The sequence below is a fragment of the Grus americana genome, chromosome 25, assembly GCF_028858705.1.
Source record: "Grus americana isolate bGruAme1 chromosome 25, bGruAme1.mat, whole genome shotgun sequence".
Lineage (NCBI taxonomy): Eukaryota > Metazoa > Chordata > Aves > Gruiformes > Gruidae > Grus > Grus americana.
Genome location: NC_072876.1, coordinates 6,465,071 through 6,488,473, shown reverse-complemented (window position 1 = coordinate 6,488,473; position 23,403 = coordinate 6,465,071). Strand labels below are relative to the sequence as shown.

The 23,403-nt window shown below is 60.8% G+C and overlaps 1 protein-coding gene across 1 annotated transcript; it reads left to right on the top strand.

The window, feature by feature from the left end:
• Nucleotides 1–4,949: 4,949 nt before the first annotated feature.
• MDFI (MyoD family inhibitor) lies at nt 4,950–22,196 on the top strand. Its single transcript, XM_054803848.1, has 4 exons — nt 4,950–5,224; nt 16,160–16,354; nt 20,353–20,607; nt 20,983–22,196. The coding sequence occupies exons 1-4, from the start codon at nt 5,155–5,157 to the stop codon at nt 21,237–21,239; spliced, it is 777 nt and encodes a 258-aa protein (XP_054659823.1). The 5' UTR covers nt 4,950–5,154; the 3' UTR covers nt 21,240–22,196.
• Nucleotides 22,197–23,403: the final 1,207 nt, after the last annotated feature.

The following is a 23,403-nucleotide window of genomic DNA, read 5'->3' as shown; positions in this document are numbered from 1 at the left end:
TTGCTGACCCTGCCCAGGAACGTGCTCAGCGGGAGCCCCAGCACCGCAGCGGGGAGAAATGTCGGCCCTGGCCCCGTGCGGGGATGCTGGTGCTGAGTGTCCCCATCCCCGGGTGCACCCGCATCCTCCTCAGCAATGCACTTCTTCGTGCCTCAGTTTCCTTCCTTGCAAAGGTCCGCGGTGACGCTCAGTCCCCTGCCTGGCTGGGACACGGCCCGCTCAGCCCCCCCCCAGCACCGGGGAGGGCCAGCGAGCCCCACCACCCACGGTCCCCAGAGGCCCCCCAGGGAGCGGCCACGGCAGGTGGCAGCGGTGGGGCTGCTCCGATGTGCAGGGCACAACGCTCCCCCCGCCGCTCGTGTGCCTCTGCCCCCCCCCCAACAACAGCGCTTGCACACAACCCCCCCAGGGACGGAGCGTGGCGTGGAGGGGAGGGGGAAGTCTTTAATTTTTCCATCTTCAAAAGATTAATGTTCATGGGGCCCCTTTTTTTAAAAAAAATGTCCATTTCCTTTTTTTTTATTATTATTTACAGAAATAGCTCATGACTCATCAAAAATCTTTTAGCAGAAAATCTAAAACAGTGGGGTCATTCACTGCGAACCCAGTGAGCCAGCGCCTCTCCCCCCCCCGCGCCCGCTTCGCACAGAAGGGTTTGAGAAGGTTATTTTGTTTAGAGATTTTGTGTGCGCCCAGCGACGGATAATTATGCTAGACAGATCAGGGGGTTATGGCTGGGACCCTAAGCAAACACGGCTCAGTCTGCACAGCCCGGCTCTGTGCTGAGCCACAGCCGAAATCTACAGTCCCATTCATGGCAGGTTAACCGCACGCTGCGGCTTGGGTTGGTCGGTGGGGTTTTTTTTTTTTTTTGTTTTCGGATTGCACGCATTTTCTCTTATTTATTTATTTTTCTTTCGAAACTGCAAAGGGTTCGCCGAGGGATAGATGCCGGGAATGTTGCAAAACCCTCTTTGAACTGCAAAGTCAAGGCTTAGCGCTAAATCCTCGCCGCAGTCGGGGAGGTCAGGGAGGTTTAAATCTCTGCCCCGCTCCTCCGCGCCGCCCCCAGCCCGGGTGCTGGGGGGCTGTGGGGTAAAGGGGGAGCAGCAGATTGGGGGGAGATGGGGTGCAGACCCCACTCGCCCCAAGGAGCCCGAGACGCAGCCAGGAGCTGGGAGGACTGGATGGATTTACTTTGGCCGCAGAGGAGCTCGGAGCAGGGGCTGATGCCAGGGTTTGTGAATGTGGGTCAGCGCAGTCACACACCTACAGAAATGGCCTTGTTTTCCAAAATACTGCCGGCTCCCACAGTGTTCCTCAGGGTGCAGCAGTCCTGGGTGTATCACAGGATTAATCCGGCTGTAATCACTGCAGGATTAATTTGTACGGGGCAGGGTGCCCCCAACCCTTCTCCTGCCCACCCCAAGCACCCTGCTAAAACTGCTTAAGGGGAGTTTTCTTTAGAGGGGACAATGACTTGGGGGAAAAAAATACTTGTCTTTGTGGAAAATGCTCTTGTCCATGTGCTGGGTACTCAGCATCGCTGAGCCAATTGTAACCCCCGTGACAAGACCTCGCTGGACTCCTTTGCACCTTCCTGCTCACCTCCATCCCTGGAGCTTCCCAGTACAGGGACAGGGCTGGAGCCCCCGTGGGACCACCGTGCCCAGGGACCGGCAGCCGCGCAGCGAGGGAGGGTGTTGGAGGGTGGTTTGTCACTGTTGGGCAACGGCGATGCAAAGCACATTTATTTTTCCAGGGCCTTTCATGGGAGAGCGGCAGTGGGGCTGACTGAGCCACTTGCCCCGTCAGATGCTGCCGGTGACGTGCTCAAACTGTCCCTGCAACGCACGCGCTAAGGAGAGGTCGGGGAAGGCTGGGCCCCGGCTGCCCTCGGTTTGCGCTTGCCAAATTTCGCCTCCTGCTTCTGAATGAACGTGGGATGCGGCAGGAGAGAAACCCCCCTGGGACGAGGCAGCGAGGAGGTGGCGGGGGGACGGCGGAGAAGGGCTAAGGTCAGGGTTAAGGCAGCTGAAAGCAGGCACGCCGTCAGCCGTCTTCGTGCTGTGCTGAGATGGGATGCATCCTGCCCAGGCTCGCAGGGAGGGGGCAGAGCCCCGGGGCTCCGGGAGCGGGTACAGGGGGGCAGCATTTTGCCTTAAAGCAAAGAGACGTGGCGGTGGAAGAAGGAAGGGAGGGCACAGACTTGTTCTGCAAGGTTGGATCCTGCCTTTGGTTTTGGTGCAATCCCTTTCATTTGGAGGGGAAGCGGCGCTGCGCCTCTGAGGCCAGGGCTGTCCCCACTCAGGGCGTGGGAGGCTCGGTGGGATGGCCCACGGGGCAGACAACAGTGTTGCTGTGGGTAAAGCCCTGCTGCTCTCTGGCCCCAAAACCCCACAGAGCACCTTCCTGCGCCGCACAGCTCCCACCGTGCCGCGGTGTCTGCCAGCCCGGGTGCCCATGCAGCCGCCCCGGGGAGCCCCTTTCCCCCTCCAAAGCCAGGGCTGCACAGGGGGAGGTCCCGGGCCGCCAAAGTTGTGACTCAGCTTCCCAAGTACTCTTTGGTTTTTTTTTTTTGGGTTATCAGGCCAAGCTGTCGGCACAGAGGAAAAGTGCTGCTGATCCCTACCCGGCTGCGCAGCCTCATGGCCTGAGCCGAGCACGTGGCACCCGGGTTCCCGGCTCTGTCGTCCCTGAGGCAGCGCATCACCCGCCCGGGTAGCCACCCTCCTCCTTCCCCAGGTTCAAGGCAATCCCAGGGCTGCTGGGTCCTTCTTGCATCAAGCACCTTTGTCCGGTGTGGCCACGTCCCGCAGCGCTGCCCGGGAGGAGCGAGGGTGCGTCTGCCCCGTCTGAGCAGGTAAACAGGGAGGAATGTGCGGCGGCAGCGCGTGGGGCTGGCGTGTTCCCGGTGTGACTCACAGACACTGCCTCAGAGGCCGGCGATGCCGGCACACCCCGCGGCCCCGCTCGCCGTCACCAACACGGCCGGCTCCGCGCTTGGACGCTGCTTTAATGAACCCTTGTGGAAAGCTGGCTGGGACCCGGTGGGGCTGCGGCCAGCGCAGCGGTGTCAGGTGAAGGAAATGATCCAGCCGCTGGCTGCTGGCGGGGTGACCTGCGCCGGAGTGGCCCCCCGGGGACAGGGTGTCGTGTCAATCGATGCTTCACCCTCGGTACGACGATGCACAAAGGTTCTCTGTGGCAGGAGCTCTGTGATCGGGAAGGAGGGTGCGTGGCGTCGCACCCCACGCTGCACCCTGCGCTGCTCCCCACGCACCCACTGCTGCTCGGGCAGGGAGCACCCGGGGCTCTGTCCGTGCCGGGGCCCCTGTTTTCCCGACCTGCCAAGCAGGGACTGTGATGTGCCGCGGCACAGCGGGGTGGGCAGGACGGTGCCGGCCGGCTCTCAGGGGGACGCAGCTCCAGCAGCAAGATGTTCGGGTCGGTGTAGGGTGTGGGCAGGAACACTCCTCCTGGAAGGATTATTTAAAAGGCACAAACCGTAGTGACAAGTGGGCTTTAAACCAGACTGGTTATGGAGCTCTTGCACTACCCTGTCCGGCTCTCTGGCCTCTCCCTGGCTTCAGGCTGGAGCTTTCAAAGGATCCCAGTTGGGTCCCTCCGGTCCCACTTCGTGCCCCAGACTGCCTCATTTCCCCCTCCCAACCCATTTCCTTTACACGTGGCTGCGGTGGTGACGTCTCAGCGTCTTCCCTTATCTCTCGGCACACTAAATGCTGCACACGCAGCAGCGTAGGTGACAGCCCGGATGGCAGCAGGGTTATGGCATCACCAGGCAGGAAAGAAGCGGGACGTGGGGAGTCACTCGAGGCTGTCCCGTGGGCTGAACCCGGAGCTGTAGCTCTGGATTGCAAAATCGAGCTGTTGCCCAGACCCCCCGGCGTGTCCGGGAAGTGGTGACCGAGGGAAGTGTTGGCTCACGGTGACCCCCAGCCCTGCGCTGCAGGGGAGGGCAGACCCCTGCTGCCAACTCCTTCAGCTCCAGGCTCACGCTGGCGGCAGCGTGGCTTTAGTTGAGCTCCAGAGCGACTGCAGCCTCTTTTTGTACGCTTTGCAATGCCGGGTTTTTTAAAAGCAGGAAAACATGGTGGTGTTATATAAAAACAACTTTGCAAATGTCCCACCGGGTTCTGCATGAAGCTCTGCACGAGGATGAGTCCTCATGGGGACCCTGCAGGGACGCAGCGCTGGAGCAAACGCAGCGAACCCTGGGTTGGCCCACTTGGGAACTGCTGCTAACTGCTTGAAACCTTGGTTTTGTGCTGTCGCTCGCGGGGCTGATGACAGCGTGACGCTGCCACCTCCGATCCCAGCACGTCCAGGCATGGCCCCAAGGAGCAGAACCTCATTTACCAGTTGGGGAAACTGAGGCAGGGAGGGGCTGGGGAGGCAGAGGCTTTGCCGAGGGCTTGCCGGCAGAGTCAGGAACAAAAGCACCCTCTTTGCTTCCCCGCCCGGGTGCAGAGCGGACAGGCTGGAGCACCCACCTGAGGGTCCCCAGCACGGCTTTGCTGCAGGGCGGTGGGAGTTTCCCAGACCCACTAATCCCCACTACTCCCCCCCCCCCTCAGTTTTCGGGGCGGGGGGGAAACCCAACACTGAGCCGACAGCGCAGCAAAGCTGAGAAATCCCAATTTCGAGGCTGGCCCTGGGAGCCAAGCAACCTCTGCCTGCCCCGCGCCTCTCCCCTCCCCGGCTCTGCTCCAGCCCCCCAAAGAAAACTTTTCCTCCCCCTCCAGCTCCGCGGAGCGCGGCGGACGCGGGTGGTTGTTTGTTTGTTCTCGCAGCCTTTTTTTTTTTTTTTTTTTTTTTTTTAAAGGGAATTGGGAGAAGAAAAAAAAAAAAAAAAACCCCACACCACCAAACCCAACCCAGCCCCGCGCCCCCGACCGGCTCGTTATAGGTCGCCGGAGCGGCGGGGCGGGAGGCGGCGGGCGGTGAGCGCTGTGCCGGCGCTGTGCTGGCGGCGGGGCCGGGGGATGCCGGGGGGGGCGCGGGGCTGAGCCGAGGCGCGGCGGCCCGCGGGGCCCCAGGTGAGCGCGGCGGCGCCCGGGGCGGCGGGGCCGGTGCCGGTACCGGCCCGCAGTGAGCCCTCTCTCCCCGCCGCAGCCGCCGCGCCCCTCTCCGATGTCCCAGGCCAGCAACCACCGGCCGAGCCGCCCGGAGCCCCGCCGAGCCGAGCCGGCCCCGCCGCCAGGTACGCGGGGCTCTTGCTCCGGGGGGTGCACGGGTGGGGGGGGCTGGGCGTGTGTGTGCACGGCTCTGGGGGTGCGTGCACCGCTGGGACGGGGGGTGCAGAGCTGGGGGGGGTGTGTGTGTGTGTGCGCATGGCGGGGGGGTGCACGGCTGGGGAGATGTGGGTGCACAGCTCCGGGGGTGCCCCGCGTGGGGGGTGTTGCTGGAGACGGTGCGTGTGCATGGAATGGGGGGGTGGAGTGTGCGTGCGTGGCTGGGGGCTGTGAGGGGCCAACAGGGCTTGCGTGGCTGGGGGGGGTGCGTGTAAGCATGGCTCGGGGGGGGGGAGGTGTGGTGGAGTGTGTGCTCGGGTGGGGGGGGTGCCCGTGTGCGTGTCCAGGAAGGCCCGAGTGAGTGTGTGCGTGTGCATGGTTGTGTGCAGCTGAGTGTGTGCGTGTGTGTGCGTGTGCCTGGCGCGGTGCGAGCACAGCTGGTGCAGACGGGCCGGAGGGGGGGGGGGGGTCACAGCACGAACTTTGCAGCAGTTTCTGTAACTCGGCCAAACGCCCAGGGCAGCCGGGCGCGGGGCCAGCACAAGCTGAAGGGGTTAAAACCCCCCCCGAGGGACGGGTGTAAGGGGCTGGGGGCTGTGCTGCAGCCCGGGGCCCTGGCCTGGGGGTGGTGGGGCCCCTTCCCCACCCCGCGGCGACTCCCTGGGGTTCTCGGGCAGGATCAGGCCATGGCGAAGTGCCTGGGAAAGTTTGGGGGATCCTCGCTTTCTCCACGGGGCAAAGCCGAGCCCCTCCGTTGTCCGAGCGGTGCGGGGGCTCAGCCGGGGTCGTGAGAACCTGCGCCGGTGTCCCATGGTGGTCGGTTCCCGCCAAGGTTCACGTGTGGAAACTACATTAAAAGTCCCAATGTGAGAGAAAAAAATGCCGGAGCAGGAAGCTGACGGCGAGAGGTGAACCACGCTGATGCGTGTGCTGTCAGCCCAGACACAAAAGGGGCCAAATCCCCCCCGGTACCAGCTCTGAAAGCAGCTGCCGGGCAGCGGGCTGAGCAGGCAGGAACCGTGTGGCGGGGGCACCAGGCAGAGAGATGCACAGAAACCGAGCTTAGCACAGCTGGATCTCTCCCCTTGTTGGCTTTGGCCCGGAGCACGGCTGGGCCCAAGTTTCGGAGAATACATCCTCTTGTTCTCTTCCCCCTGCTTTTCCAGCTGGATGCCGCAGGCTCCGCTTCCCGGCTGAACTCTTACGCTGCTTTGTGCCGTGGCCGCGTCCCGGCGCTGAGGCAGCTGCAGGGGCTGTGCGGGGCTTATTTCTCTGGATTTCCTTCCATTCGCTTTCCTCACCAGGTGGGAAATGGTGAACGATTAATGCACGGACCTAGTGCAAAAAAGCTTTTGCATGGAAACTTGCTACTAGCCTGGGTTAGGAGGAGCGCTGTGCTCTAGCTGCTGTAAGATCGAGTGTGGATTATTTTAAAAAGTAGTTTAGAAATTGGTTAAATGAGTTGGAAAAAATGGCCTTAACAGCTTTTCTGCATTCCCAGCCACTGGCCGCACCAGAGCGGTGTGTAGGTAGAGCACGGTTCAGCCTCCCGGTTATACTGGTGTCCTGATCAGGAGCTGAGATCTGGGAGCCCAGGAGCAGCCGTGAGTGCCCGATGCGGTGTCCCTATGGTGGAGGGGTGTCCCCTCCATCCCAAACCAGCCTCTAACCCACCCTCTTCTTCCCCAGCTTCTCCTGAAGGGGAGTGTGGACCCAGAGTAGGCGAACCTGAGCAGAGCTGGACCAAATTCGCCTCCTTTAGACCCGCCTTTCACAGCGTGCAAAGCTGGGGGCGGCTAAGGGGGGTGTCCAGGACACCCTCGATTTCCATCTGCCCAGGCTCGAGGGGCCAAATTTCATGCCGCGAGAATATCCCTGTCCTGTCTTAAAGGGCAGCTTTCCCGTTGCATGTATTGACCTTTGAATTCTTGCTCACATCACTTCTTTCTTTCTTTCTTTTTTGTGTGTTTGGTGAGCAGTGAATGGACAGGGGCTGGTTGGTCTTTGGGACTTGTTTGGACTCGTGACGTTTCGGTGCAGAGCCATTATCGCTTGGGCAGCATCCAGGGACTCTGTCACGCACCGCGGAGCCTGGGAATTTTTACTCGACTCCCTTTGCGATGCTTTGCAAATTACACCAGCTAATTTGGTAACGCCGAGCCTGTGAAGTAAATGGGGAAACTGAGGTGCCGGAGTGGTTTGGCCCAAGTTAGCGCGTTGTGGGCAGGGTCGGGTTGGCATTGCTGTGCTTGGTCCTATTTCCCAGCCTGAGACGAAGCCCGTTTCCCGGAGTTTGTTCCTTGGCACCTCTGGAGATGGGCCCGGTGCCATCGCAGCCTCCTCCTGCCCAGGGGGGACGGGCACGTTGCGAACCAACCCCTTGAAATAGCCACAGGTAGTTTGCAGAGGAGCCTCAGAGTGAAGAGGCAATTGTCTGCCTCTGTGGAGTGTGTGGGGTATAATTATTTTTTGGAGGAATTAACAGAAAACAGAAGAAAACAGAAAGCCCTTTGGTTGATGAGATTATTTTTGTCCTTCCTTCCCTTCGTGGGGAGGAAGAGGAGGGGAAACAGGGACAGCGGGAGAGGGGCTTTCCTAATGGGAAGCAAACCGACGCAAAGATGCTGGAGACAAATCCATCTCCAGAAGAAAAACCTTCCCGTCGGGTTTGACTCCGCTCGCTCCCTTCTTTCCCTTCCCAGCAGGACATGTGCTGCGTGGGGCCACCACCGCGTCCCCCTCCACGTCCCCCCCTCCGTGTCTGCGTCCTGGCTCTGCCGCAGGCGCCAGCAGCTCTGCGGCTCTTTGCTTGGAGCCGAGCAGGGAAGGGACACTCAAACACACGCACGCACTTTTTTTCCCTTTAATTCTTTCTGCCTGTTCCCAAGGAGTTTGCCCCGAGGTGTAACAGGAGGCGGAAAGCTGTTGTGTGCCGCAGCCCCAACAACGAAGCCTTCAGAGTTGCGAGCGGCTCTGCCCAGCTCGCCCAAAATACCAGGGTCCGGCTGCCTGCGCGAGGGTGCTGCCACCCTGCTCGGGGTGCTGAGCACCCATAGGTGCCCCAAGCAGGGGAGGCTGGGCAGGAATTGATGCCGCCATCCCTCGGGTACCCGTTACTGGGACTGCGTCCTGCCCTGGGAGAGGGGCTGAAACAAAGGCAACACCCTGCAAGGTCGAAGTAAGAGGGTCCCAGCACTGGTTTAAATGCAGCCGGTGGCAGGTTTGCACGCAGGCGTCCCGTAAGTGCAAAGGACCCAAAAGAAAAGCCCCGAAAGGAACAATTAATTTTTTTTTTTTACCCCAGATAAAGACTTTTTGCACTAAAAGATTCATTTCTGTTTTCTTTCAAAGCTTCTTGTCTGCTCATGAAAATGTTTGATTTTTTTTTTCTTTCTTTTCTTCGAACAGCAGCAGCGAAACTCCAAAAAGCCAAAAAAATAGGCAGATTTCTGGCTTTTTTCAAATGTTTCTGGTTTTGAGCAAAACAAAGCAGGCCCTTCGGGGCTGTGCCGCTTGCCACCCCGGCGTCCCGGTCCCGCTCCAGCTCCTAATTGAATTTCCTTGGAAAGTGCCTGCTCAAGTCTATTAGTTGCAGAAACCCAAGCTGTCCTCTGGGTGTTTTCTGTACTTTTTCTGTTTTTTTCCCAGATCTCTGCCTTGCTCCGGCTGTGCCCTGTCCAGCTTCCTGCGGGATGGGCACCGGCAGCATCCCGGGGCTGCGGGGTTTGGCACAGGATGAAGCCGCGTCGGTCCCTCCCGGTGCCGGTGGCCCCTTCCTGCATCCCCCCGGGGTGCTGTGCTCGGGTTGTACTGGTGGAAACGAGCTCCTGCACAGCAGCAGGGATGGGGTAATTGGGTTTTTCTTGCCCTAAATCCAAATCTTTGCCCATCTCCGTTTGATCTTCCGGCGGGCTTTGGCAGCCACATTGAACTTGATATTTGAGTTGGGGGGAACGTCCCCACCTCTCCCCGGTGCCGTCCCACTGTCTTTCCACCCGTGCATCCCCAGCTCCGCGACGGGGCGGATCAGGGAGCGAGCAGTAGCTTCGGGAAGCACTTTCACCCCAGTCCCATTCTCTTTTGGGGTGCTCCCCGTGGGCGCGCAGGAGGCTCCCAGTGCCGGCTCCCTCCCCCGGTGCAGGCAGCTGTGCCCAGGGCAGAACGGTGCTCGCCCGGTTCGGCTGCTTTCGGTGCCAGGGCTGGGCTGCTGGCGCGGCGTGTTCCCCCCGAGAAAGCGGGTCGACTCGCTGACTCTGGGAGCAATTACTCGCTCCACCCGAATGGCTTCATCCTTGGCCGGCCTCGCCGCCTTCCTTCAGTGAGCAGGCATGCTGCTGCCCCGCAAGCCGTGCCCTGACCTTTGCAGAAGATCTTGTTTTAACCTCGCCCCGGCCCCGTTCAGGCCACGCTGCAGCTCTTCCGAAGCTGCTTTGGGGTCTGTGCCTAGAAGAAACCCCAACGTAGCGAGCATGCACGCCAGCGGGAAGTTGAGCACCAGGACTGCAAAGTTTTGGGCTCCGTCGCCATAGGATGTTGCTATGGGTAAATCCCTTTTACGTGCCTCAGTTTCCCCGCTGGGCCGAGCAGCGATAAGGTTCTGCGTCACAGCGGCTTAGAGCTGCAGCTGTGCTAATGTAAAATACATGGAGATTGGGTAACGTATGATGGGCACTGGCTTAAAACTGCATGTTGGGTAGATCTCAGGATGAAAGGTGCTGCATAAGTGCAAATTATTATTCTTGTTAATAACGATGTCCACCAGCTCACATTTTTCTGCTCTTCAATTAACTTTTTTTAAGGACTCTTAGCAGGTTAGAAAGACACAAATTTTCCCTGGCAGAACCTGTGCTGGTTTGACCCCATAAGGTTACGCAATTACTGTACTGGCATGGTCCTTAATTAGACTCTCCATAATTTTCCCCAGCACAGCGGTGTGGCTCCTTGCTCTCTAATTCCCAGAATCTCCTTGGATCCGATAGACATCGCGTTAGCCGCTTTCCAGACTTCAAGGATAATTGCTTGTCCTTAAGGACACCCGGGATGTCGCAGGATCTCCTCCTGCATCCTTCTTTTACATCCCTCTGGCCAGCACAGGGGGTTCGCCTGGCCAGGGAGCGCTGAGCCCGCACGGTGCTCCTCAAACTCACGGAAAGCTGACTCGGTCCCAAACTGAGTCTTTGGCCCTTTGGTTTTCCCAGTCACTTTTCTCCACTGCTTGGCCCCGCAGTACATTTGGGATGTTCTCTGTCGCTCTGTGGTTTAGGCAGAGCCCAGGCCTGACGCTGGGAGATGGGCTGGCCTGGCAGCTGGAGGCAGAAGCCTGGTCCTGCTGGGTCTGGTTTGTGTCCTGGGGCAAGGTGTGCTGTCCCTTGTCTCGTGTTTGGGTTCAGAGATTGCTCCTTCCCTTGCACCTGCAGCCCCGAATGCTGCCTTACATGCATATGTTAAACATAACGTTAAATATAACATGCATACGTTAAATATAACGTTACCGCGTAAGGAATAGTTCCTCGCCGTTGCCACAATGACAGAGGTGCATGCTTCTGGCAGTGATTTTATTTCTTACCTTCCCCAAAACCCCTTCTCCAGGTTTATCCCCACCGCCCCGGTGTTCCCGCTCCGGGTAGGAGCGATTCTCCCAGGAGGGTTGCTTTGTGCCTCCTTTGCCGGAGCCGGTTGGGTCAACGAGGGCCTTTGAGCGATGGGATTTGTAGGGGCACCTTGGCACGGGGTCTGCGCCCCAAACCTGGGGTCGGGGTTTTGTTGCCAGAGGAGTTTTTAGCCGACGTCGAATGCCAAACGCGGACGGACTGGACAGACCTTGGTCCTGGCCTGTCTGGCCGGCCCGAAATTCCTCTCTTCCTACCCACCCAATGCCTATAAATAACAAATAATAACAACTCCCAGGCTGGCAAGCTAGTTGGGGTTTTGTGGGTTTTTCTGCTTTGTTTTGCTTTTTTGCATTTAGGAAGTAACTTTTCATAGAAACCGCTATTTTTTTGACCGGATTCCTCATTGTCCCAGAACTGAACTGTTTATCCAAAGCATTGCCCAGGTGAGCGGAGAGACATTGGGGCAAACGCTTTCCCGGAGGGAAGCAAAGCTGTGCTGGATCTGTCCCAGGTGTGCTCAGCAGCTCTGGCCATTTCTCCTCCTTCCCCTCCCGCCCTCCTTTTCCTTTCCCTGAATATCATTGAATCCGAAAATGCTTTAGTGCATTAATTTCAGACTGAATGTAAATAAGCCATTTGGATTTTTCCCAGTTGAGCAAACTTTCAAACCAGAATTCTGCTTTCCTCTCCTCCAGCCTGGCTCGTGGGATTGGAAGGATTTGCTTCAGTGCCGTCTCTTCTGCACTTGAAACCACTTAATCAAGCTCTAAAATATCCCTTGAATAGGTCAGACAGGCACCTGATTGGGCCAGGCAGCGTGTACGGGAAAACCAAGGGAGATTACGCGCTCATTTTATCTGCATAAAACAGATTAGAAAGCTCCCAAACTAAATATTGCTGCAAGGTAGCGTGTTGTTAATGGCAAATGCCTCGCTAGACTGTCTCTGTTTGTGTCTCCATCCAACGTTATCTCGTCCCTGACCGGCCATTCCTGAGGGATAAAGGGAGAGAGAAGGGGGGACGGGAGACTCCCGAGCATCTCCGCGTTGGCAGGAGTCGTGACCCACGGCGTTAGATTTAGATGCCCTTTAGTTCCAGAAGAGCTCAGATGTGGATCCAGACGTGTCGAGACCCTTCTCCCTCCCTTTTGCACCGGGTTGACACCACCTCATCCAAACGCGCTGCCTGCTAAAGAGGCAGGATTTGCTCCTGAGCCGGCTGGTCCAAGCCTGTCTTTAGCTGGTGTGTGTCGGAGGCATCTTCGTCTCCTGTGCTGCCCGTCGCTGGCATGCAGCCATGCGTGGGGCAGCGGTGACAGGTACCTGCCACGCTGGTGAGGTGTCCATCCATCTCCTGCCACCGGATTTCTTCCTCGTTAGCCAAAAGCAGTTGGATAGAAGAGGGGCAGCTCGAGCAGAGATCCCAAGCAGCCAGGCAGATCAGGAAAGCTGAGCAGGAGCCGTGGCACAACCTGGGTGGGTTTGACCCAAAAGCGTGGCTCCAGCGTTGCATCTTCCCACATCCTCTGTGCCTTCCCAGCTGGGGGTCTGGGTACCACAACCGGCTGCAGAGGAGGAAACCCGCAGGTCCCCGTGAGCCGTAAGATGCTGCGGCCGTGCTGCCTGCGGTGTGGCTCTTGGCTGTGCTGCTGCAGAAGCTCTGCCCGGTCCTGGCTCGGTGCGGCCGAGCGCTCCCACCAGCTGCTGACACGCTGCTATTTCCTTTTGTTTGTCCAGCGCTTCGGGGATGGGTTAGCTCAGTCCTGCAAGCTCATCAGGAGTTAAACGCGCCTCCCACCCGAAGCACAAATACTTTTTCCCCTAATCAGAACAACTGGTGGTTGCCCCAGAAGCTCCTGCAGACACTGGCCGTGCAAAGCGGGTCCTTCCCGCAGCCGGCACACCCCGAGGGACGTTTGGTACACTTGACTTTGCAGGAGTATTACAAGATACTTGGTGAAAGCCAGTGAGACCTTACAGCTTCTTTACATCTTTCCTCTCCTCCCTCCTTTTTTCTCAGCCCCTGCGATGCTTGGTGGACTTTGGAGCTCAGTGATGTCTTGGGGCTTTTACAAGAGGTGGGTTTGGACTTTGAAAATGGGGAGAATAGTCAGAAAACCTGACCCGTGTGCATCCCCTGGGCTTGGCAACCAGGAGGCAAAGAAAGCAGTTCCACGTCTATCGGCTTTCCTAATCTTTTGTACCTTACGGCAGCGCCGTGATTTATTGAAGCCTGGCTTATTATTTTTAAATGCCTTATTATCTCTGTTCTCATAAACAGAACTTGTGAGTTGCTCTCCCTGTGCTACGTTACCTTCATTTCTCCCTTGCGTTTTACAAAAGGTGGCGCAGAATGGGGGAGCAGAGACCTGGACTCTCGTCCCAGGGTGTTTCTGTGCCACGTGATGAGCGTTTGTCCCGGCCGGGAAGGGGCTGGGGGTGCAGCTGCTACGGGGGTGCAGGCGGGGAAGGGGATGGATGTCCCATCCCGAGGGCTCGCTCTCCTTAGGGCTTGCTCTGCTTTTTGCCAGGGCTTGTGGTTGCTTTTGGATCCGGCAGATTTAGGTCAAGCCTGGTCTTGTTCTGGCAGCAGCAGGGTGATGGCAGGGGAGGGAAGGAGCCGGTCCCTGCCCTGGTGGCAGCAAGGACAAGGGGACCCCCTGCCAGACCCCAGCACCGGGTGATGGTGGGACGGAGCTGCTCCTCCTCGTGCCTCTTTCCACACTCACCCTCTCTGCTCAGCTTAGGGTGGTTTTGGGAGCAGGAACCCCTCTCTCGGGGCTTTGCGCCCCAAAGCAAGTGCCCCCCTCTCCATGTCCCGGGGGACGCCATGTACTTGGGGGGTCAGCACCGTCTGTCCGCTCCCCACGGGCATGCAGCAACAGGGAAGCAAGGCTGCGTAAGGCAGGGAAGGACTAGCTTACCCAAATTTCTCTCCTGTCTATTTTTGTCTCTCTTCTGGCCACCTTGTCCCAGTGGGAGTTAATTTAATTGCCATCTTCCTCCCTGCATCGCTGTGGTTGTGCGTGAGACCTCTCGTGCAGTGTAATTATATGGGTGAAGTGGACATGGCAGAAACGAACCTCGTCTCAATAGTTAGTCGGTGGACCGGCACGCTCGCCGTCCGTACAGCCCAGTGCTGCTGCTTTCCCGCAGAGCTCAGAGTCTAAACAGACCGTCCTCATCCTCGGCCCCTCGGGAACAGGCACGGAGCGGGCAAGGGATGCGATGGAGGCAGCACAGGGCAGCCGTGGCAGAGGCAGGATCAGCTGGATGGAGCTCTCCAGGTCGCCCATGAGCCAGCTTCCCCCTGCGCACAGAGCAGCCGCCGGCCCCTCTATCCCGCTGCAGCACCTGGTTTTCCGGCTCTTTTTTCCCCGATGTAAATCACTTGCTGCGGGGGGGAACGCTGACCTCAGGGGTGAGAGCAGGGCAGGGGATCTGGTGATGATGGGGCTGCTCTGTTGATTTTTAAGCCCTGAGCACCCTTGGGAATCCCGCAGCAGAAACCGGAGCATCTCCCTGGCTACGCTGATGCCCGGTGACTCGGATCCCTTCCCAGGGACCGCGTGGGAGCTGCGCTCCCTGTGCTCTGCACCGGGCACCTCTGACTCCAGGCTCCATCCAGAGCTCCCCAACCATCAGGGTTTTTGTGTCTGGCTTTAACAGGCCTTAGATCAGGTGCTGACTTAAACACCGCAGGTCTGACTCAGGCCAGCCCAGGTTGGGACATGACAGAGGATGTGGATGCAGCAACATGTGGTTATTATTCACCTATACACCACGCCTGTGTGCGAACACCTGTAGGTTGATGACAGCCTGCTCTCTTCTCCTCTCCGTTTTGCCCTGGGCTTTCTGAGGGCATGGGAATGAGTTTTCTGCTTTCTGGGGCTCACGTACTCCCACTCTGCTTGGGATGTGGAGCCAACGTTGCTGTGCAAAATTCAGCTGGAGCTGCTGAATTCCTCTTCGTTGAGCCGCAAAATCTCCTCGCCTGCAAGAGCTGTGAGCAGGGCTCTGCATCGCGCTGAGCTTTCCTTCCCAGCAAACTCCCTGTCGCAGGCGCTCCGGTACCCCAGGCTGGATCAGCATCCTGGGGAGAGCAGAGAGGATGGTCCTGTGGGGAAACTGAGGCAGGTGGATGAGCATGTGGGGTGTGGTGGAGCTGGGAGCATCGCGAGCATCGCTCCAGGCTGGTTGCAGCCCCTCTGCAGCGTGTCCAGGCTCCTGCTAACCCCGGGGTGCGGATGGGGCCCTCCTCCTCCCTTGTAGGGCCTCTTGTTATAGTCCCTGTAATTACAGGTGTGAGGTCTGCCTGCCTTCCTCCCCGGCTCCTGCTTGTAGGACCTCTTGTTATATTGAGTATAATGAAGGGTCCGAGGTGGCTCTTCCCCCCACCCGCCCTTGCCTGCCTGCGTGTAGGACCTGGTGTTATAGCCAGGGAAATTATGGGTCTTTGGTCTCCTTCCCTTCGCCCAAGCTATAATTTAGTTTTATATAAAGCGCGGTCCAGCCCCTGTTGTGCAAGCGGTTGCTATTCCGGGTGCTGGGGAGAGGGACGGGGTGGTGTGGAGGGGTCTCGCAGTGGGTGGGGGAGCACAGCATCGCACTGAGCACCGTGCAGCCCCCACGGATACCCCGCCGTGGCGGGGGAAGCCAGCCCCCAGCCCGCAGAGGCGGTTATGCCTTCTCCTCGCTGGGTTTCTGCAAGGGGCTGTGTGGCATTGGGGTTTATCCCCACGGGGAGTAACACGGCTCGTGTTTTGGGTTTTGCTCGCCCCATCGAGGGGGTCCTGCAGGGGCTGCTCCTGTCCCAGGCAAGCGGGAATGCGAGGGGAGGTGGCAGCCGGCTCCCGCAGGGAAGACAGTGGCCCTTTCATGGGATGGGGGATGAAAAATCCAGCTTGAACCGCTGAGTGTAACCAGATCCCCTGGCTCTTTAGAGAAGGAATGTGGGAGCTCCGGAAGGTTTTTGGGAGGGTGCTGCCGAACTGCTGGCGTTACAACGGGGTGAGTGGCTGCAGAGTGATGGAGCCCCGACGCCCATCCCGAGCAGCCCAAAATCCCTCACGGTGCTCCAGCTCTTTCCCCCGCTGCGTACTCTGGGCTGCAAAAGCAACAGGAGCGGCTGGATTTGGCTCGTGCCCGAAATCAGAGTCCCAAAGCACCGACCGGTGCCGTTTGCAGTGGCTGGGGACGTGCTGTGGGTTGCTGCGGGTTGTGGGGACGGGGGTCTCTGCCCGCAGCGTGACGCACCCTGGGGTGCTCAGCTCCAACCCCGTTTCTCTTGCAGAGGCGGGCGAGACCTCGCGCCCTTCGCCGAGGCAGACGCCGGCGGCACCAGCGGCAGAGCCCCGGCCACCCACCCGCCCCCCTGCCAGCCCCGCAGCGCTGACGAAGGAGAAACCCCTGGAAGATGATGAGTCCCGAAAAGTCCTGACAAAGGGCCCCCAGGCCGAGCTCGCCGGCGCTCCCGAAGCTGTGACATGTGAGTGTTTCCCTCCGCCGCAGCACGTGCAGCTCCAGAAGCCTCCGGGTGCTCGTGCTTCGGGCCGCGCCGTCTGATCGGTAGCAGGGCTCGTTAACGCGGCGGGTAGCTGCGGTGGGAAGCTGTCTCCTCCTCGCTCGGCTCTTCCCCACATCAAAGCAAAAGGCTTTAACTGAGCGTGAGTCACTGGGAGAGCGAAGGGCGGCATCCAGCAGCACCGTGATGCCTCGCGCTGCCCTCGTCCGTGGGACCGTCTGGAGGCAGAGGGGGAGGAGGGCGGGCAGCCGGAGCAACTCTCGGTGGTGCTGGGGTCCTGCTGGGATGCTGAGGTGGGAGAGGCACCGGCCCCTGGGGGAAGGAGCATCCCCCAAAGCCGCAGAGGGAGAGAGGAGAGGCCCTGGCAGAACGGGCTCCGCGGCCGCAGCCGGAGGAGGGGAGCGCAGCGGCGGTTTGCTGGAGCGAAGGGAGATGCCTCCCGTCGGGATGGCTCTTGGCTTGGCACATCCAGGGCAAGGGTGAGGCTGGTGCAAAGCCCGAACGAGCAGGGGCCGGGCCGGGCTGCCTGCGCCGAGATCCGGTTTTGCTGGAGGCGGTGGCGAAGCCAAGCAGCACCTCCTCATTTCTGCTGCCGCAGACCTGCCAGTCCCCCGGCCGTGAGAAACGCTGGGGTGGGGTGGGAGCAGAGGTGGGGGCCGGGGTGCCCTTGCTCCATTTCCCATTGCAGGGGCGGGAGAGCAGAGCTGGCAGACGCAGGAGATCGGGGGCCAGGCTCTCCTGGAGTCACGCCGTCCATCTTTTCCCTGGCCCCCAGCCTGGATCCGAGGGTTTCGCTCCCAGGCTGCCCCTTACACACACAGCCGTTCCCCTTCTGTTGGACGCGAGCGTGCAGCTTTCCATTCCAAGGGGTGTAAAGTGGATGGATGCTTCCCAGCGGGGAGAGGGAGGGTGGGAACGAGGTTGCAGACTTTGAAGAGCAGGCTGGCGGGGTGGGAAGGGGAGGGGACGGCAAAATCCGGGCGCTCCTGACGGCGTACGTGGAGCGAGGAAAGCGCACGTTTCCTCAACCAGAGCTCGAGCCCTTGCAAAGCATCTGGGAGCTGGGCCGTTGCCCACAGACATTCTGCACCTCTGAGTCACGCTGCAGCCTGCTGCACCCTGCGTGGCGCAGCCCCACGCAGCCCCCTCCCCAGCCCACCCCCCCCGGGGGCAGCCGCCCCACGGGCCCCGAGGCTGGGGGGAACGTGACCGCCCACATCTGGGCTTGCCTGGGTGCTGGGTGCAGGGGAACCCCCCTCCCCTCCCCGGGAAATGAGGGTCAGCCCCCTGCGGAGCGTTGGCCCCGGCATCCTTTGCTTTGCAGCCCGCTCCTCGACTGCATCCCGCTGCTGGTGTTGGGGGGGGTCACCATCGCTTGGGGGGGGGCAAATCCCCCCCTTTGGCAGTGCCCGGGGAGCACAGTTAGGGTCCCCCATGAGAAGGTGAAGGGGGTGACGGTGGCATTTTTGTGCCAGTCTGGCATGTGCGTGGTCAGGAGGGACCAGGCACCGAGGGGCTGTCGGGTGTGGGGTCGTGTCCTTCGCCAGCGGTGCCAGGACCAGCGCCCCGAGGCTCAGCGCTGCTGGCTGGAGCCTGCCACGGTTCTTGAGTCGGTCAGTCTTCTGGCAGCTGGGGAGCAACCAAAGCGGGGATCACGGGTTTGGGGCTCTGCGTGTTGAGTTTCAGGCGAGAGCAGCAGACTCTGCTCGGCGGCCACGACGTGCCGGTTTGTCCAAGCCCTGTCAGCGGCTTGGGAAGACGACCTGTGGCAGAGCCAGCGCCGGGGGGGTCACAGCAGGGCGAGTACCGCTGCGGTCCGGGCATCCTCCGAGCGCCGGTGATGCTGCCGTGGGGGACCCTGAGCTGAGCCAGCGCCGCGGCTGTGCCGGGGAGCATCATCTCGGGTGAAGACACAGAGCGGATGTCCAGGAGGTTTTGGGTTGTTGAAGAGCGGAAGGCAGGCGCTTTCCCCCAGTGCCCTGGTTTCCCACCCTGGTGCTGGTGGGCAGATGCGGTGGGGGCAGCCTGGTTCCCTCTGCTCCTGCCCTGACACCCGTGGGTGTCCACCTAAGCCTTGGGTTGAAGATTGCTCTTTTAGAAGAGCTCTGGACTCCTGTGAGTTGAAGGCTTTCCTAAAAAATGGAAGCTATTTTTCCTAACTTAGAGGGGGGGATTACTGGCTGCCTTTCGCTGCCACTCGCTGGAGTCGGAACGTGATTTTGATTTACAAACAGTTTAATCTGAGGAATGCAGCGAAATGGAGAAGGCCAAAGCGAGCGCGGTGCATGCTGCTGCAAACCCCTGGAGAAACCCAGCGCTCGAAGCCGCACAGTATTTGCTGCTGTCAGCCGCTGCCGGGCTGCTGCGCGGGTCCCTGCGGGCTCAGCCCCTGCCCGCCGCAGCTCTGGGCAGCCCCGGGGCACCGCGGTCACCCTCCGGCTCGGTGCCGCTCGATGCCAGCTCAGTGCACGTACTCGGGCACAGGCGGTGAAGGGTGCTGGAGAAGGGTGCGTGGGAAGCCAACCCCCCCCCCCAGGAGTTCTTTTTTTTGGGGGGAGGGGACACATCCCATTTTGTCCAAGACCTGTTTTCCATTTCTCCTTTCTGTCCTTCTCCCACCCCTCCTGCTTCCAGCCTGCTCTTCCCGCTCAGCTCCGGTTATTTTAAGTTCCCTTCCCAGTGCGAGTCAGAGACGCAGCATTTCACCCGAGCACCCGGTTAAACTTCCCCCGTGGTCTGAGCCCAGCTCAGTCTGGCAGAGCCGAGCGCTGGGTCCGTGCACTTGTGTTTTTTTAACCTCCATCTATTTTTTTTTTTTTTTTTGCCGGCGAGAGCGGGTGCAGGACAGAGACCGTCTGTGCCCCCTCCACCCAGTCGGTCTCCCTGTGCCCCACGGCCACCCCATGCAGAAAGCAGCTCCTGTTTCCCGGCGGCTGGAGGTGCCTTTGCCCTCAAGCCTCTTGCCTGAATCATCCCTTGTTTACTGCCGCGGGAGAGGAAAATCAAAGTTTGGCCAAAGCATCATCAGGCGGGATTTTATTTGTGGCTTTGATCAGTGTTGCTGCGGAGGGGGATGGATGCTTGAACCCCCTCCCTTGTGCTGGGTTCCCAGTCCTCTCCTCCACCGCAGAAGGACGTCAGCGTGGGGATGCGGTGCCGGGCAGGAGCGAAGGGCTGAGCTGTGCCGCTGGCTCCGGCAGCATCCCGGCGGCGCACGGGGCTGCCGGCCTCTCTTACGGCTGCGCCGTGTGAGGGCTGGAGGGAGACTGAGCAGATATTTATTTTCCTCCTCCTGCAGAAAAGTTCAGCCAGAGGCTGGGGAGCCCTTTAATTAAGCGGCCAATTCGTGCAGTCCTGGGGAGATGAGCAGCCCGGCTCTCCGGTGGCACTTCGTCTTCTCTGGCTTTACAGAGGGCGATGGGGATGGCCCGGAGCTCTGTCTGGCAGCGCTGTCCCCTGGGCTCGTGGGACGGTGGCTCGTGGGACGGTGGCTCTCAGCTGGAAGCAGCCACAGGCTCTTCCCACTCATCACGAGGCGAGCGTGCCTCGCTGTGTCTCTGCACCCACTCTGGTCGGTCTCGGTGGCTTCGTCCCTCTTGCCCCTGCCAGCTGCGCTGGGACCCTGGGGGACCTCCTCCTCCAGGTCCTCTGCTGAATTTTGGCAGTTGCAGTACGCCCTTCACGACAGCTCTTTATTTCCTGCTCTTTTTTTATCCCTTCCTCTCTCCGGAGCCTGTCTCCTTCCCTCCAGCTGTCTCTTCTTCTGCATCTCCTTTTCCATCTCCATCCTCTTGGACCATGCATCTGTTAGCATCGCTTCATCCCACCCGCGGGGCCACCCTGTGTCCAGCCGGGCACCAGATTCCCATGTGGTGGCAGGGGACTGGGCACGGGTTTCTCCCCCCGTGGAGCGCTGTGGGGGGCTCAGGGACTGTCGGGGTGACGTGCTGTTCTCCCCCCAGGCCAGCCCCAGCTGCGAGCAGCCTCGCAGCCCCCCAGCTCCTGCACCCATCTGCTGCAGAACGGCGCCGGGCGGGGGCCAGATCCAGGCGGTGCCAACGGGGAGGCGGGAAACGGGGTCTTCCGCCCCCTCCCCAGCACCCAGAAGCCTCACCGCAAGCTGCAGTCACACCACTCCATCAACAGCCAGAGCAGCAAGAAGAGCAAGGGCAGCGCCAAGTCGGCCTCTTCCCACATCCCTATTGAGGCACAAGAAGGTACCGGCTCTCCCCGGGGGTCCCTTCCCGGCCATTCTCCTCCAGCCCCGCTTTCCTTGGGGTCTCTCGTGTAGCATCCTTCTAGCCCACCGGGACCCCCAGGCCTCGGTGCCCAGCCGAGCTCCCGTCCTGGCAGCCTTCTGCAGGGTGGGTGCTGAGCGCGGTCATCTCGTATCCTCCAAAACGGGGGTCTCTTGCAGTCTGGGCATGTCCCTGGGTGTTGAGGGGGGCCCTTGGAGCAGTGCCTGGCTCCCAGCCCCTCTTTCCGTCCCTTCCATTAATTCCCGAGGGAGGCTTTCCACCCTTACGGGGCTGAGCATCCATCAGCCAGCCAGCTCCGTCCCCTCTGCCCACTCTCTGGCCGTTCCTCCGCAGACTGCTGCGTCCACTGCATCCTCTCCTGCCTCTTCTGTGAGTTCCTGACCCTCTGCAACATCGTGCTGGATTGTGCCACCTGCGGCTCCTGCACCTCCGAGGACTCCTGCATCTGCTGCTGCTGCTGCAACTCGGGCGAGTGCGCGGACTGCGACCTGCCCTGCGACATGGACTGCGGCATCATCGACGCCTGCTGCGAGTCGGCCGACTGTCTGGAGATCTGCATGGAGTGCTGCGGGCTCTGCTTCTCCTCCTGAGGGGCTGCACGTGGCAGGGGGGACCGGCTGTGGGTCCCCCCCAACCCCTCCTGCAGCAGCCAAGGGTCCAGCCGGTCCCCGAGCTGGTGGTGGGGACGCCCAGGTGTGAAACGCCAAAAGGCAGAGCCCAGCAAAGGAGAGCAATACCCCCCCATTGCAAACCTCATCCTTGGAGCTGGGTCGCATCCTGCCTGGGGAAGGGTGAATCCGTAGGGCCGCGGGGGTTCCGGGGACGGCCGGCATCCCGTCACGCTCTACCTCTTCCCCACGCCGGGCCGGTTTGCCGAGGATCGCGGGAGCCTCCTGCCACCTGAGCCGAGAGCAGGAGCGCCTGTCCCGTGCCCCACGGAGCCCACAGGGGCCACCCCAGGGTCCCGGTGTCGGGGACGGCCTGTCCTGCTGCCACCGCCTGGGGCTGCCCCAGGACAGTGCTCGGGGTGCATTGCTCTGGTTTACAGAGGGGTGGCACAGAGCATCCTGCCCCCCCCCCCCCACCAAGGACACCTCCGAGGCCGTCAGCCAGGCTGCGGGGTCCTGCGCTGTGGGACACATCCTGCCAGCCCCCACCCTTCCTCGGTGCTGAGTTCTGCAGCCAAGTGCAATACACACAGCCTGCTCCCCTCCCTGTTTTGCCATCCGGGAAGAAGCTTTTCCTTCGCCGGTCCCTGCGGCGTGGATGCAGCCGGGGGCCGGGGCAGTGGTCCCGGCTGGGGAGAGCCCGGAGCTGTGCGGAGCCGTCACCACCCCCCGCGCATCCCGGGGGGGACAGGGTGCCTTAGCTGGTGCCAAATGACCCCCAGCAGTCGTTGGCCCCTGTCCCTTCACCCCGGGGACAGGGCTCGTGGCTGAAGACGCCCCTTTGAAGGGCTGGGGAGAAGGGGAGGGAAGCGTCAACGCTATTTTATTTTTTTTGTCCCTTTTGTTTGTTACTGTAAATAAAGGTCTGTCTTCATTTCTGACCGACGGCTGCCGCATCACGTGCTCCGCAGGGCGCTTGCAGCCGCGCCGCGTCCCCCGTCCCTGTGCTCCATCCTGCTCCCAGCTGCGGGCACGGGGGCTGGCGCAGCGGCTGCGGGGCTCCGTTGGCCCCGGGGACACGGGGCAGCTCAGTGACAGCCCCAGGGTGCTCCTGCTTTGGTCCTTGTGCCGGGAGGGAAATGCGAGAGGACTCCCTGCCCTTCACTCTGGGCAGCAGGTCCACGTCCCGGCGTCCCGCAGCCTGGCACCGGCTCCCTGCCCCATCCTGCAGCCGTGGGACAAACCTGGCCCCGCTGAGCACCATCCCCTGCTCCTCCTGGGGCTCTGCCCCGCAGCAGGACCCACGAGCTGCTTCGTCTGCCCCACGGGACGCGACTTCCCTAAAGGAGAGAATAAAGGACGGCCGCAGGGCTGGGGTGGGCACGGGCTGCCCAGGGTTGGCGGGAGGCTGCGGGAGCTGGCAGCCTTCCGAATCCAGGTGGCCTGGGCGCTCCTGCTGCCGCATCCCAGCTCTGCCGCGGGACCGCCAACCCTGCCGCGCCGTGCCATGCCGTGCAGGCAAGAGACCACGACCCCCCCACCGGAGTCTTGCTGCCCCTCGGGGGACTCGGCTGTCCCAGCTGCTGCCTGAGCTGAAGTTGAACAAGGGAAAAATACTTAAAAATCAAGGCCAAATGGGTCAGTTGGTCACGGCGACACAGGCTGGTTTGGGATCTGGGCTGCCTGCCCTCAGCCATGAAACCTATTTTTAGTGGTGAGCTAAAGGCGGTCGGAGCCCGGCATAGCGCAAGTGCACGGAGGGGAAGAGGATGGTGCAGGCAGCCTTCCTCCACCCCGCGAATGGCCGGGAGGGCTCAGGGTGGTGGTTCGGGGCTCTTAGCCCTCACTGCAGAGCCAGGCTGAGCCCTGGAGCAGGGGGGCAGTGGGGGGGGACGCACGTCGCTGCCCATCCCGGGATGGATGGGACCGGGGCCCCATCCTGCACTTGCGGGGCGGTGGGAGCTTTTCCACGGGCTCTGGCTGAGGCTCTGCTCCAAACCTTTTGCATCCTTGGCAAGGAGGGACGGAGGCGCTGACCTTCCCCAGCCTGGCCTCACTTGCGGTGCTAATTAGGGAGGTTGGAGCTGGCAGGGCTGCTCTCCCCACCAGCCGCAGTAACGAGCGCTGCCGGAGTCACTTAATGGGG

Bases quoted from the DNA above. Each gene is read 5' to 3' on its own strand.
- MDFI (XM_054803848.1), top strand. From the start codon at position 5,155: ATGTCCCAGGCCAGCAACCACCGGCCGAGCCGCCCGGAGCCCCGCCGA. The intron at 5,225-16,159 runs GTACGCGGGGCT...TTTCTCTTGCAG, and splicing joins CGAGCCGGCCCCGCCGCCAG to AGGCGGGCGAGACCTCGCGC. The intron at 20,608-20,982 runs GTACCGGCTCTC...GTTCCTCCGCAG, and splicing joins CCCTATTGAGGCACAAGAAG to ACTGCTGCGTCCACTGCATC.